Source organism: Pieris napi, chromosome 7 (assembly GCF_905475465.1).
Source record: "Pieris napi chromosome 7, ilPieNapi1.2, whole genome shotgun sequence".
Classification (NCBI taxonomy): Eukaryota; Metazoa; Arthropoda; class Insecta; order Lepidoptera; family Pieridae; genus Pieris; species Pieris napi.
In genome coordinates, this window is record NC_062240.1 from 3,933,344 (window position 1) to 3,949,670 (window position 16,327).

General features: G+C 32.0%; 1 protein-coding gene across 1 annotated transcript in view; it reads right to left on the reverse strand.

Moving 5' to 3' along the window:
- Window positions 1-1,460: 1,460 nt before the first annotated feature.
- The window catches only part of LOC125051191 (neuroligin-4, Y-linked-like), a 54,266-nt gene continuing 39,399 nt past the window's right edge, over window positions 1,461-16,327 (reverse strand). The window contains exons 6-11 of the mRNA XM_047651395.1: window positions 15,785-16,274; window positions 15,277-15,367; window positions 10,844-11,038; window positions 3,902-4,053; window positions 3,459-3,577; window positions 1,461-2,411 (exon numbers count right to left, since the gene is read on the reverse strand). Coding sequence (XP_047507351.1) covers window positions 1,531-2,411; window positions 3,459-3,577; window positions 3,902-4,053; window positions 10,844-11,038; window positions 15,277-15,367; window positions 15,785-16,274 — 1,928 coding nt within the window. The 3' untranslated portion in view covers window positions 1,461-1,530. The remainder of the gene's footprint in view (window positions 2,412-3,458; window positions 3,578-3,901; window positions 4,054-10,843; window positions 11,039-15,276; window positions 15,368-15,784; window positions 16,275-16,327) is intronic.

Sequence of the window (16,327 nt, forward strand, 5' to 3'; positions counted from 1 at the left end):
TTGTATCCTAGTTTTAAAATCAATATAAATAAATACTAGCGAAGATGTTAAATAATAAAAAAAAAGTTATTATGCCAATAATTTATTTATATTATGTTTATGTTTTATATTATGTTTGACGGCTCATTGGTCTAGTGGTTAGTACCCCTGACTGTAAATCCATGGGTCCCGGGTTCGATCCTCGGCTGAGACAAACATCGATGTGATGAGCATTTGGTGTTGTGCTTAGGTCTTGGGTGTTTAAATATGTATTTATATGTGTTAGGTATATCTATGTATAATATGTATGTATATCCGTTGCTTAGTACCCATAACACAAGCTTCACCAACTTAGCATGGGACTAGGTCAATTGGTGTGAATTGTCCAATCATAAAATTTTTTAAACTTAAGTAATATACGTCGTAAATATCAAAACATGTTTACTTATTCGATCCCTTGTTATATATAATAAAATTAATATTCATGCTATTAATAAATTATAAGCGTTACCCATTAATACTCTTCCACTAAAGTGAGTGTAAAACGTGTTTGATTCATAATTTCCCGTTTGACGAAGCACACGATGAACAATTTTACAGCAGTACATGTGAATTGTCACATCACCATGTATACTTCGATTTAAACAGCGGCTTACGTTGTTTACCGTGGCCACAAGGTATTGTAAGGGGAATATGCTACCGGATTTCCATTTAGGTTACAAAATTCATTGCAATAAGGTTGAATGTGTGTGTGAGTGTTGTCTACGTGACCTCCGCTCGTACAATGTGATAATTTCAGTAAGCCGAGTTTGTGTAGAGATTGTGTCGAAATCTGTACCAGATTGTGAGAAACTAGAAATACTAAAGCTTTTTGTCAATGAATTTATTTTTTTCTAACATAAGTACATATTTACTTGTGCGTTAAATATACTTTCATAGTAAGTACATACATACAAGTTAATTTTTAAATAATCGAATAGCAAGATGTACTAACAATATAAAGAAATAAAATTATTCTCAACTAAATTAACATGAGGTGCCAAGTAATACTTTTGAAGTGAAACTTCATTAGGCGCATTAGGGTAAATTTTTTACGGAATATCACGAAGATGTGCAGCGTTTTTGTCGAAGAAAAGGGAGAGAGTCATTGAGAAAGATTGAGACAGAGAGAGTTAGAAGGGTGAATTACTTTATAGAAATTCTGTTTAAAATTAAAATTCCGTAGAGTCGTATTTTATATTTTATGCAAAAAAAATTTATAATTTGTAGTTATTTACGACACTTTTAATATTTTAATGAAAATTACATTCATTGAATTCCTAACATATCTTCGTTTTTCCCTGCGTCTAAGTCTCGGAAATATAAAGTTTTAAAAATAAATTTAAGAGTTAAAAATTAGTTTGCCAAAGAAGTTTCAGTTCTAACATGTGTACATTGTACGCACGCACTTTTTTTACGAACGTATTAATAAAACCAAGTGCTCATCTCTCATCGTTTAATAATCGTAATACAGATTAATAAAATCTTTAATTATTTACAATGTTTACACTGTCACACCCTCATTTCATCGATCGCTGCTTGTGGTAAGTTCTGAGGATGTATATTCTTGCCCCGTCTCAAGGTGGCATGAGAAACTCTTTCTTCTCTCGGTGAACCAGAACCATTACCGAAATGGCCTGGTCCAATATTTTTTGGCAAAGTCGCATACCCTTGATACGCATTTGGCAAACGAAAACTATTTGCCCTGCTCCCCAATTTACTGGGCAACATCATGTTATCTATGCTCAACGTTGGGCTGGGAGACTTTGCATCTAAAGGGCCCTTAAAATTCAAGTTGGACATGCTCTGGTCCATTTTCTTTCTACTTTGACGTTCTACATCCACAACCAGGCTCGGTGCAAGGGTCGGATCGATATGGTAATGAGAATGTTTCCCGGATATTGTTTCGAAATGTTTTTCGTTAAACCGCTGTTGTTTTCCTCGTGATCTCGACTTATCTCGTTGATAATATACTCCAGCAAATATTAAAACATTGAGGATTAGCAATGAGCATCCGATTGCTATGGTTACACTTAGTGCTGTAGAGTAGGCCGCATATCCAGCAGCTTCTAAGCTTGCAAGAGAGTTATCACTGCTATTAAATGGCTGAAGATCTCTGCTTGGTGCCATTGTGACACACGTCGCAATAATCGAATCAGCTGTTGTTAAAGCTGTATCAGGAAATGTGGAGTTGCGTTTGACTTCATTATCTGTACGAGCTAGGGGGTCTGGTCTTACGATGCCTTCATATAAATCTTGATCGTTGTGATTTCGGAACAAATTATGACGAGTCGCGACATCTTCCATTCCCGCACGATGGAGTTCCGGAATAAGACGAAGCCAGACAGATAGCTGATGTGCTCTGTAGTGATTTTTAAGACGTGGTTTTACACCTGAGAACAAAAACAATATTTGAAAAAATTTTAACTTTACAAAAACTATTTAATGCTGTATCGGTTAGTAAAGACAATAAATAAGTAAAAAAAACTGAATAATGGTAACAAATGCGATTTGTTTTCATTTCTTTTAATAGTAAATAAATCCAATAATTTGCATTTGATTGTGTAAAATATATACCCATCTTAATACAAATACTAGGGTAAAATGTTTAATTTATAAAATATCTATAAATAAACAAAACTAAGAGAAGAATCATATTTCTAATTATGCTGAATTGCATTAAAATTGAGATGGGAATTTATTTAGAGATTTTTTTATAACGTATTCTTAAAATAATGTTTTTCTTTTAATACATAAATAAAACGCATATTAAAAAATTCTAAAATATATTATTTTTATTCCTTGAAAATTTTTGTGTAAGACATTCAAGTGCGCCTTAGTAATTCTTTAGTTCTCAGAGATTCAACTCATTAAAGATGAGAAAGTGGTGTTTCATTTATGAGGAAGCACGTTCAATTCGAGTGCATCAATCCGAAAGCCTTTTAGAATCGCTGACCTATTTCTAGATACTTGGAGTCAAGCTTCCTAATTTATTCTTGGAGTCGCGCCCTTACAATTTCATTGAAATGCACAAAATGAAAGTTCAGTAAGCAGCTTTAAGTTTATGATCAAATAGTCTTTAATTTCAGATTAATAATTAATACAAGTAAGTTTATGTCAACAATATAATACATTTTTTTTGAGGCATACGGGCAGGAGGCTCACCTGATGTTAAGTGATATGCCTACACTCGGAACTCAGAAGGCTCGCAAGTGTGTTTATGTATTTTCTTCAACGAAAAATAAAATTTCAAAATAAAATTAAGGCCTTTTGCGATTTGAATGAGAAGATACTGCCACCTACACTCTCTTTGATCCTGGTACTTGTCGCAGGTCTCTAATCATTTGTGGAGTAAATAATAAAGTCTAATAAACGAGGGCTAAAAAACTATAGAGCAGTGAAACAATACACGTTTTAATCGGTTTTGTTGTTATACTGACCTATTTCTAAGTACTTCTGATGCGTGGAATCGTATTCCTCCCAATTAATCCCCCGGAACTTGTTCCTCTCTCGGGAGGCCGGTAACAAAGCCTCTTGCCGAGTGTTGTCGTTCGGGTTCCTATTATTTCATGGAATATTGAATAAATTTATCGGTTTTAATATGCTTTGGGCTGTAGGCTGTTGAAACTAAGGGTTATGGTATATAATCTAGTCGATCTTTATATGCCATAAGTCTTTTAAAATAGGATCTACATTTGATGGCCTGCACTATTTGCTTCGGCCTGGACACCGACAAATCTTAAAAGAACACAGATGCAGAAATGGATATCTCCTCTACATTAATTTTATCCCGAATTAATATAGACTGTTAGTCTATTATATTAATTTAACGTTAATAGCTTTTTACAGTACTTAATAATATATTTACTATAAACAAACTTACCCATTCTTAATGAAGCTGGCGATACACAACATCATAGACTCAGACAGAGCTACTTCAGACTTGGTGTAATTTTGCGGAAAATGCCCAAATCCCTGAACAATGGGAGCACCGAAGATATATGGCAACTCCTCACCGTGTACTGCGCCCATTCTCTGCAAAAAAAAATAATATAGTGGCATAAATATTAAAACATTTTAATTTCTTTCAACTCTAACGTTGTAACGCTGTCCCGATGTTATGTCTACAGATGGATTAAAACCAACATTGATATTTTATTATCATATTATATCTCCCTGACCGCTAGAGTAGGAATTCAGAAGGAAATTACTAACTATTTATTCTACAAATGTTATTTTTAATACATTATTATTCTAAGTATAATACATACATTAAAAGTATTTAAAAATGTTTGTTTTCGTGATTAAAATCTATATCTGAGGCGGCATACAACCTATTAAGTGTTACAATTATTTAATCTGATTTTAATAATTAGTTAATTCAAGAATCTAAGAAGATATATAAGATAATTTTATATTGTCTTAATATTATATGCATCAAATGTATTTTTCTCCGCCTAATTTTAAATAAATATTAATTAATCAATATCATATAATTATCAATATTCTAAGTAGTCAATATCATTATGTTACGACCTTTACTTATTTTTATCATACAAATTCAAAGCACCTTTTAAATCCGATTACTTAACAGCGTATTTCTTTAGAGTAAATTTTATCAATCTTATCTATGTTCCGAGAGGCGATCCAAAAGAATTAAACAGTTAGATTGTACGATTGTAATTGCTTTCTTTACAAAGATATATTTATAAGGAAAAAGTCAAAAGTAAAATCATTTATTCATATAGGTAACAAAATGTACACTTATAAACGTCAAAAAAGAAATATACATTAAATGCTTCTAATTTTACATTTACTGCCAGTTCTCAAATTAAGAGCGTAGAAAGGAAGAGAAGAACTGGCAATAAAATCTTCGCCAGTCATTTTTTTGTTATTTTGAAGTTATACATCTTAGGCGCGTTATGAAAAATTGATGTGAGTGAAATTTTAAGATGCGCGCGCACCGTTACACAAAATTAACAGAATGAAGATGCCCACCGCCCACGGAAGATGCTACGGCATTGGACATAATTTAAAAACAACATTCGAATAATAATAGAATTTATGTTACACTTAATGTAAGAGAATAATAATAAATATTTATTTATTTAATTTTTCAAATGTAAACTGAACTTTATGGACTATAATGACTCCTTTTCCAGTCTTTGATTATTTAATTGTAATTAATTATTTGCATGCAATCAAAAACTATTTTTAATAATGCCAAAGAAGTATAACTTCTTATGCACGTACATAAGTACACGCACCCTTTTTTTAAGCCTAAGAAAAGTCCTTCTTATATAGACAAAGCTACAGGCATTACGTATCTACCAATATTTATTTAAATATTAATTATACTATTTTAAATGGTTTTAACAATATTATCTCTCTTGCAAAACAATTTAGCCTCAGTGACATGTTTTCAGTATCATACTCAGTAAATTATGGCATAAAACATTCCATAACAGCTTTGACGGCATGTTTACATACATTTCCCACTTTCTTAGCCTTCGCCTCGAGGCGGAGACGCTGGCTTTAGATAATATTGTAAACGTGAAGTTTGGTTTATGAACACATGAGTGAGAGATTCTCTGAAATATTTTTCTTGGGAAATGAGAGACGTTTAAAGGAATTACATATATCTAATATATAAAATTCTCGTGTCGCGGTGTTTGTGGTTAAACTCCTCCGAAACGGCTCGACCGATTCTCATGAAATTTTGTGTGCATATTGGGTATGTCTGAGAATCGGACAACATCTATTTTTCATCCCCCTAAAGTTTAAGGGTAGTCCACCCCTAAATTTTTTAAATTTATTTTTATATATTTTTTTGCTGTTTTTATTTTTTTATGATACAGCTTTAAAAAATACATACAACCCCTAATTTTCACCCCTCAACGATCAACCCCTATTTTTTATTATAAATGATATACATGGCAAAACGACGTTTGCCGGATCAGCTAGTAAGTTTATATAAATTAACTTATAAGACAATACTCATTAGGTATAAAGACTACGGTCAGCATTCCTAATTTTTTGTTTCTGCGGGTATTTGCAATCAGCCCTAAGGCTATGAGTGAATTTGTTCTGTGGTGCTGTCATGTGGAGTGACTTCCCATTGAAAGCATCTACTCATCTTCTGTCTAGAGCTACTGCTGGTCTTCTAGCCCTAGAATATGGTGACGTTTTAGTCGACTCACATACTGTCTAATGGTGAGTTGCCGAGAGTATTACCAAATAAATAAATAAAACATGTAGTACTCGGGGACTGCCGCGATAAAGCTATTGCATAGAATTTTGTATTAACTTATGCAATTATAATTATTTATGTATTTTTTATTGTATTTTCTTTGATATTAATTCAATCTACCACTCTACCAGACTCAGACTAACACGCCTATATAGTCTGTCTCACTCTAACGCGTACCGGCTGCACCGGCCGCGCTTACGCTACGTCAGCGATCTTGTCAGGAGATGTGAATACAGTATGCGTTCTGTCCCTCTCTATCGCGTATGGCGGCACATATATTACGTCATCGTGTGTTAGGTTTTTTCGTTACGGAATTTATTGATTCGGTCGCCGAGCTCAAAGCCCGAGATAAAAACTATGCAATAGCTTAAAAAAAAACATATCATACTAATACAGTCGACATAATAGTGTTACAAAACGCTATATATCTAGCTGTACGGTTGAATATAGAGGTATCCGAAAAATCCCTTCAAATATAGATTCATCAAAATTGGACCGTTATGTGCGGTCATCATGCATAAAAATATACGCAGTCAAGTGGAATCGTTTTCCTCGTATTATATTACACCTAGTGAAACCACCTAACAACGCTGGCCTGAAATGCCGTGATAATTTAAAAAGAAAAGAAACTTATTATTACGAATATATACGTACTCAACCTACATAGTAAAAATAATAATTTAAAAATGGAACAAAACTAAAATAAATTTATAATTTTTAAACTAAACTTATAGATAATTTAAAATTCCTAACCTAGATTAAACATTACTTATGTAGTGGTTGGTAATAAATAATAACCCTAATCGCCCTTCCTTGTTCCTGCCTTCCAGACTCGTAATCGTGCTTTGTTTCATGTTCCTCACATCAACACTAACTATGTAAAAAACTCAGTTTTGTATCGCGCAGCCCGGAAATATAACGACCAATATCTAAGCCTTGAATTCTTTAAGCTATCGCGGAATATGATTTAAAGGAGTATTAAAAATATCCATAGAGCAAAATCATCTCCTTACCCTCTTTTTTACACCATCACACAACACAGCCAAATTAGGTGCCACTTATTTAAATGTATTGAATTTTTTTTTTGTTTCCTTTTGTAAATTTTTGAACCTTTTTATAGTTAAGTGTTTTATGTAGGTATTCCATCTCTGGCTATATTTTCAGTGTAACTGTTTGTTATTATATATTATCATTTATGTTAGCTGTAAGATTACAAAATAAATAAATAAAATAATATATGTACCATTTAATTCTATTCAATACGAAAACAATTTTTTGTTTAATTTTTGAATTTATTAGAAAACTGTTAGGTAGTTGTAACATGTATGCTCTTATGTTTTTTGTACTTGATTGATAATGGAATTTCTGACACATGACCTCAACGTAATGTAAGACATATGTACGCAATACCTGACACTAAAAAAGGTATTAATAATGTTACAAATACATTTCTGTAAAGTATGTGTAATACACATACTTGTATAATACATTGTGTATGCAAATTACTTTCTTGTGATGTAGCAGGTTCTATCCAAGAGCTTTTCTCTATAAATTAACAATAGTTAATACATAACTTCAATCCGGAAAAAAAGTGTTTTCTTTAAATGTGTAAAAGTTATGTCAATAACAGTGTATCAGCCATTTTTACTTTCTACCTTTGATTACAAGAAATTCAAATACTCTACTTTTAATTACACAGATTTCAACTTAACGCATTACAAGACCTACATTTTACGAAACTCAAAGTAATTAAGGTGACATTTTGCAGGAAATTTTCAGTAACGTTTTAACTTTATATTATATTAAAGTTATTTGTACAAATACAATTTTTGAAGTTATACTTCTTTAGGCGCGTTATGAAAAATTGATGAGAGTGATATTTTATGATGCGCGCGCACCATGACACAAAATTTACAGAATGAAGTTAGTGGCGCATGTTGGCACGCACCCCGCCTCTGTTCACTGTGTATTTATATTTATAATATTTATCCACATGTTTTGAGTTTCTACATTTAAAACACGCGTTTTCATTTTGTTTTTATTATACAAGTGCGACTTTTATATGTGCGTCTGAATTATAATCAGAAGTGATTTAAATTGAATATTTAAATCAATAGTAATTAATATTAGAAAATAATAATAAATATAAATATAATATTAATAAATATTTATTTATTTAATTTTTCAAATGTAAACTGAACTTTATTGACTATGACTCCTTTTCAAGAACTATGTTTAATAATGCCAAAGAAGTATAACTTCTTACGCGCGTACATAAGTACACGCACCCTTTTTTGTACGTAGTAAGCAAAAGCAGATCTTCATTGCTCTTGAGTGCAAGAAATTGCAAACCTGCTGTAAAGACTTGTAAGGCGATGTCAATGTAATGGAAGATGGTTGCTGTAGCAGCCAGTCACGGGGTCTATTGGTAGAATGCTTACGCGACCCCAAGTTACCCCAAAAGTGACGGGGTTTAGGGGGTAGGGCTTTTAGAGCGAGTCCCACAGTCTGTGCGGAAATGCATTCCCCTCAATAAAAAAAATAAAAAAAGATATTAAAAAACATATTGCGAGGAGTTTTAAAAACTACTGTTTAAAAGGCTTTCCAAGTTGGTTTCTAATTAGAAATTGCGAGTATTTTTAATAATGAAGTCTTATTTAAGTTTATTTTAGTTGGTATTCAATGTTTTTTCCTTATAATTATTGTCATAACATGTGATGCATACGTCGTTTGTATATCGTTGTTTTATAGTTAGCATGGCAAAATGTATAACATACATATTTTTAGTTATATTTTGGAATAACTGTATAAATAACCGGTCTGAGCAACAAAATAATAAAATACACAAAATGAAACATATTGTATAAATAGGGATATGAAACGCAAAATACATTCAACCAAAGGCAAAATTATAGATATGATTGAATGTGAATGAAAACTTTCAATAATTTACCTACAATTAAATAATCATGAAATTACACTACATTCAAATTCTATTAAACACGAAAACACGTGTTAACTATTTCGTTCAATTTCGAAATGAGACAATTAAAATGCAAAGCAAAGCCAGACATTAAAATTAATCCGAACGCCGTTACCGCTTTTAAATTAGTTTCAACAACCACTGTACAACGAAATGCAAGTTTTGTCCAACTTTACAACCAATTACGCAATTTTGTATGTTCCAGGCATTAAGTATATGATGTTAATCAATTTATAAATGTGTGTGTAAACATATTATTTCACTTCATGACTTGTGAAGCAGGGTGTCATGATTTCAGTATTATCACTAAATAAATTCAAAGCCCTCGTTAAACGGAAATTAATCAATAAAGCGTTTTATAAATTTGAGGAATACTAAAATGATCCTAATCCTTGGGATTGATTTGCTCCAGTTCAAACAATTTGTATGACAATACTTGGCGATTAAAAAGAGTGGCGGAAAGTTTCTTGCCAGTTCTTCTTACCCGCTCTACGCCCTTGACTTGCGAACTGGTAGTATATGTAAATTTACAATTAATTTAACTTGACAATTCAAAAGTGTACTTGGTTACCCACTTGAATAAATATATTTTGAGTTTTTTTGAGTTTCAGCCCCTCACAGTATCTAGTAAAATAAAATAGCGATTAAAAAGAGTGTCGAAGAGCCTCTTGCATCGTTTGTTCTTGTTCATTCAATACCCTTGGGCTATACTAGCTGGCAGTAAATGTAAATTTAGAGTCATTTGATTAAAAAATATGGACGTTCATGAACGTATAATAATTTACATGAATAATTAATGATTTGAAGAACAAACATCGTAATTTATAATAATTATTATTTGTCATCTTGGTCTCATATATATGAATTGGATTATTCTATTTAGCAGCTAGTAAAAATACAGGTGATATAAAAACAATAGTCTCTTAAGTAAGAAAAGAGACTCTCATGAACGGCTTAACCTTGCGATAAATTAAAAAAACATTTTTTATTCTGCATTGCAGCGCATGTGTGTTTTTAAAACGAAGTTCTATTCAAGAATTCATTTACATAACAGGATATGGTTTATTTACAAAATAGTAAATTGTATATTTACACTTTGAAAATGTCATTGTATTAAGAGGTTTGGAATAATACACAACTATATGCATTATAGTTAATTTTCTTTTAAATAATTGTAACTTTCACTTGAAGTTACGTGTCTCGGATAATAGATCAACAATAAGCAGTATAAAAAATTAGGTTTATTTATAAAAAATAATATAATATTTATAATAGTACAGAATTAAAGGATAAATTACTGTAATATCAAAACGTAATGAACCGTAAAAGCGAATTGCAAAATAAGAGTTTAATATCAGTTGTTTCAGAGCTGGTTGAATTTTCATTAGCCTCTTACGAATTAATTTATTTTTACAGCTTGTAAGCTTATTAAATATTTTTTCTTCCACTTAGCCTGAAATTGAGCGATACACAATATTTTTTTGCGATTACAGAGAAATTATTTTCTTAGTAAGCGAAGAGATGTTTTGTTGTTGTATTTGATGGATGATGTTGTTTTTAAAATTGGAATACTTTTTCATGACAATCCTTACTTGGGGATAGTAGCCATCCTTCGTCTGATAGTCGAACACGTAGAAGTATGTTTTCGTAGGTCTTCGAGGGCCGTCTTCATCGCTTGGTGAAGGCTTGGGACCTCCGCTGAGCAGGTCTCCGCTCTGCACAAGTGGAGCCACGTACTGTGCATCAGATAACGCTGATACGGTGGCATCGCGAGTGTTTATTGGATTCTGTAAAAATGACGCGAATTTAAATGTAAATTTATCACAACTTAATAAATTATCTTTTTTCTACTCGCATAGAAAAGTGTAAGAAAGAGAGTATTTTCTCTAATCGGGATATTAAATCGGCACTAGATTTCTTATTTAGCACAGTAGGCCGGCTGCATTTAATCATTTTATTCAATTTTAATCTACCTTTGCATAGTAATAGTGAAATGATATCGTATATTTTTAAGGTTTTGTTAAATTATAAAAAATCACAGTAATTTAGCTTCCAATATCCTCAATAAACATAACTATCACATCGTAAACTATAAAACACCGAAAAAATTACTACAAAGAGTCCTATTTACAAAATAGAGAATTCCCGTAAGCACTTTGATATTCTCAAAGAATATTTGTTCAAGAAAAAGCGTGTTTATTTTTTATGGCTTAACTGAATGTGAAAGAAAATTAGAAAGCGTTTCAGCTGGTCGTTGAAAAGCGGCTGTAATATTTTGTAACTAATATAGTAAGTTAGTTTACTTTACTTTGTTTTAACAGCAAATTAGTATATAAACAAATAAGTTTAGAAAAACGATGACTAACGATGGCTACTTGGAATCCACTTAAATTACACTATCATGAAGTGAAACTATGTTTTTTGTAGCGCATAATTTTACAAAAGTATGATGGAATTTATAATATGTTTTACTACAAAAAATAGTATCAGCAAGTAAGACAAAATAGAAATGTCAAAGAAATAATATGATGTTGTAGGAATGATATGACATTTAAACGCTGCAAACATACTTTGCAACAAATAATATAGTTTCGGACTTATCTATAAAAAATATACTTGCATGTGATTATTTATGTTTGTATAGAACTTTTTATATACTAGAGTGGAAATAAATAAATGTCTAGAAGAATATCTTACCATCATATTAAAAAAAACATATTATTTGAGTCTTTTTCTGTCAATTTTTTTCTTCGATGAAAAGAGAGTACTTTAGTTAAAACATATTAAAGTCATATAAAAGTTTGATAAAATGAAATGCCTCATATTTTAAATAAAAAAATATTGCTATTAAAATGCCAGGTCAAAGATTTTATAAGATTAAAAGAAACAACCTAAACTAGCGCGCCTAACGGCAAATATCTATTTTGCGATTTGATCAGTAACCTTTACATTACAAGTGGCCAGGCGTTTATCTGTTTATATCGTTAACGCTGATCATTCATTGATCTGGCCTGATAATTTCATGAAATGACCAATTCTACGATTCGACCACAAAATATACATTAATAAATTTAAGAAATATATTATTTATTATTATAATTCGTGAAAACTGGGCCTAATAAGTTATTAGATAAAACTCGCTGAATTCAACTTTAAACAGATTTTTAACTTACATCTAATAAGTATATTTAAGTTTTAAATTCCATGGAAAACGGTCTAACCACAACATCTATTTACTGAAATAATCTTGTAAACATTCTGTTATTGCCACAGATTATATTTGATCAAGGAAAATCACGTTTATTTTTTACGGTGAATGTGGGAGAAAATTGGACTGGGCTTCAGCAGGTATTAAGGCTCGGATATTAATGGTGGCCGTATGAGCGGCGATAGATGAGAATGAATGTGTCATCTGTGCTACGTAAATTGTTTATGTTTTTCTACCTTCGCAAACTACTATACGTATATAAGACGATGTTCGTCGTATTTTTATAAAGAACTAGCTGGCCTGGCGAACATCGTACCGCCTAACAGTCGATTCTTTATTTTTTTTTAATACTTATTCTGCTATTCGGGACACCGGTCTTGCTAGTAAGATAAAAAAAAAGAAAGTTAATAATACAACAAATACATTATGTCAAAAAATAAAAATTTACCTTCCCGGAACCCCTCCACTAACACTTGAACTTTATGATATGGTATTAAAGTTCAAATTGCCTTTTAATATTATTACGAATATTTTGTATTGGAATATAGAAAAGTGTTGTTTTTAGACTTTTTCACTCATTTTTTTTTAATTTTTCTCTCCGTAAGAACCATCCTCGTACTTCAAGGAATATTATAAAAAAAGAATCAGACAAATCGGTCAAGCCGTTTTCATGTTATGTCGTGACAACGGAAAACGGGTTTCATTTTTATATACATACTCGTGGCCCCGACAGACGTTGTCCTGCATGATATTTCAAGCAATTAGTAAAGCAAAGTATGAAAGTACCGACTGCAGTGCCATCTGGCGGGCTGATTTGTGAATCTAAACCATTCCCAGATCCCCTTGAACACACACAAAAAATTTCATCAAAATCGGTCCAGTCGTTTGAGAGAAGTTCAGTGACATACACACTCACAGAAGAATTATATATATAAAGATATAGATATAATTATGGAATATTCTTCACTAATAAAACAAAATAAGAAACATTTTGTTTGACTGTGATTGATGCATTCGTAGACAGAAACCATTTTTCTGTTATACCAATCGCAATTAAAGAAATCAGACCTTAGTTTACGTTTCTCACCTTATGTTATGTTTATTCTTATGATACACAAATTTGGCAACTAAAATCAATACAATAATGGCTTTAGGTCATGCCGTAACCTGAGATAGTGTTAGAAGTATACTTCATGTCAAAACAGGATATCTACTTGAATATGATACGAGATGTATCGTAGATAAATATTAAATATTCTACTTTAATAAATTTTAAAACTATTTCAGTTGGGTACTTTATAGATCACTTCATTAAGTACTATGTTGATTATTTAGTATTTAAAAAGTCCCAGCAATCCCCATTTCATTAAATTCTATATACAACAAGTTACCGAAACTAAAAGCTGAAATATTTGAAAGTTCAATACAAGCGAGCTTTTAAGTATATTTGTTAAGTTCGACATGAAATAAGTTTGACCTATATTTCACGCAAAATTAAGCTTCAGTTACGAAGAAATAGCGAAGTTTTTAACCGCATTTCTACGCGGAAATTATTAATTTCTTGTAATAATATTATGGCTAACAGCTCGAGATCACTGACTAATTACTCTTAATTAACCGAAAGTCTCAATTTTCTTGTAAACAACTGTAGACTCTCTTAATGAGGTAATTTAAAATATTACGGAGGGAAATACAGAAATGCTTGAAAATTTATCAAAACAAGACTATGTTACGGGATAATAATCATTCATCTCTTATAAACGTCTCCGACCTGTTCATAACAGCTTCATAGATATTGATGGCATTTCACGGCTGTGAATATTAATACAGATTGTAATTAAGGTTTACTTAAATCTGTCATTTTATATTGTACAGAATTTAGAACACTTTTTCGCTTGCTGAAGTTTCAGATGTTGGTGTTATTATTAAATAACTATCACGGTTTTAATAAAAACAGGTTTTGTACGGTACTGGAGTTGCACGTAAATCTATTTAGTTATTGCGTATGTACCGATGTAAATAATATTTTTCTTGAGGCTTTATCAAATCCCAAACCCACAATTACATTCGCAACCACTATTGGTGATTAACTATTCAAATATTCAAATTTCTAATCTCGTTAGTTTTGGCTCCTTAATGTTCGAGAAGTCAAGATACTTTTCGGGGTATACATTATAAAGTGCTTAATAAATAATATCACCTATAGGATTAACATAAATCTTTCACAATTCCTTCTATTTACCACAAAATTCTCATATTGTATGTTTGAATATGTATAAGTTTCTATACAATCAGTTTTATTACTTAGCTATATAAGAAGAAGAAAAATATAGTATAGTAAATAAGCCGCAAATGGGTATTGTATTTATATCACTCTGGCGTCAGCCCTGCGATTCTGTAACTCACTTCACGAACTCACACAGCGGTTTTCGCATCGGCGGTCGCTCTCAAATCAGTCGTGAAGCAGTCATTTTATGATTTGGCATTCTGATAAACAATAAACTACAAGCTCCCACCTTTTCAGCTGTGTGAGTTCGTGAAGTGAGTTACAGAATCGCAGGGCAGTAAAGAAAATAAACATGAAAAAATCTATTCAGTCCTCATCCTTTATCAATAAGATCATAGAAAGCACTTTGACAAATAAAACAACGAAGCCCTTGTGCACCCGTTGATTGGTTTTAAGTAGTCACAGACAGGTAATTGATTCTTGTTTCTATTTGAGGTCTTCAGAGTTCGAACCAATCAGTACCAATTCGATTGCAAAGTGATTACGTATTCCTAATGCACTATACACTTTGCGTCAGTAAATAAACAAACCTCTACCGTTTGTTCCCAGTCCGTGTACTCGTTCACTATTGTATAGAAGATCTCGCTCAAATGATATGTGTAGGAGTTTCTCACGTATGTCCTGTAAAGAAATGAGGAAGTGATTATATTGATGGTACTATTTTACTATTCAAGCTTTTACTGGGAATATCCTCAAAGACACAGCCAACGTGAGGCCGGCTTTACATCGATTCACACAAAAGAATACACAACATAATAAACAAAATATAGGCTTGTGTTTTTTAGTCCATCCTACTTTTAACTGATTATAACACGTAGCAAAAACAAAGGCATTATTTTCTCGAAATCGACAGTAGATTTATAGCAGCATACGAAAGTAGGTAAACTGCACTTTTGATTTTAATAAAATTATGGAGTGATATCTTGGACGGGATCCAAGGAGGAAAATCTTATATTATCCGAGATGTCTCGTGAATCTAAAATTGGGCACAAATACAGAGAATACTGTGGGAACACCGTAATAAAATTAAATATTTACCTCAGCATTCGATCCCTTTTTTCCGGTTCAATACCGTTCTGAATATCATTCGCTGAAAACTTCCATAACGCTTCACAAGTGACCACTCCAAACATCAAATCATATTTGTTTTGAAAGAGCCTTCTTCCACTATCACTTCTCTTACTATGCACGTTAGGAAACATGTTATTGAGTGGCCCAAAACTAGGGAAATCACCTGAGCCATGCACAGTTAGAAAATCTTTCGAAAAATCTGTCTTTATCACAACGCCATCTACCGATGGTCCGAACGCCGTGAGGAAATTTGGTGCTGATATGTCTATTGATAAGAGTTCTTCTATTGGCGCTTCACGTAAGCAATCTACGATGATTTCGTGATCTCTTGCAAGATCTTCTGGTATGGAACAATTCATGTATTTCGCTAGTTTTAGGGAATAGTAGACTGGATCATCGACGATTGCCCAAGAGCTTAGTGCCGAACCAGAGAGAAGTATTGCACGGTGAAATAAACCTGTCGGTAAAAAAAATGATACATTCATCAGCTGTTGCTATGAAATTTGATTA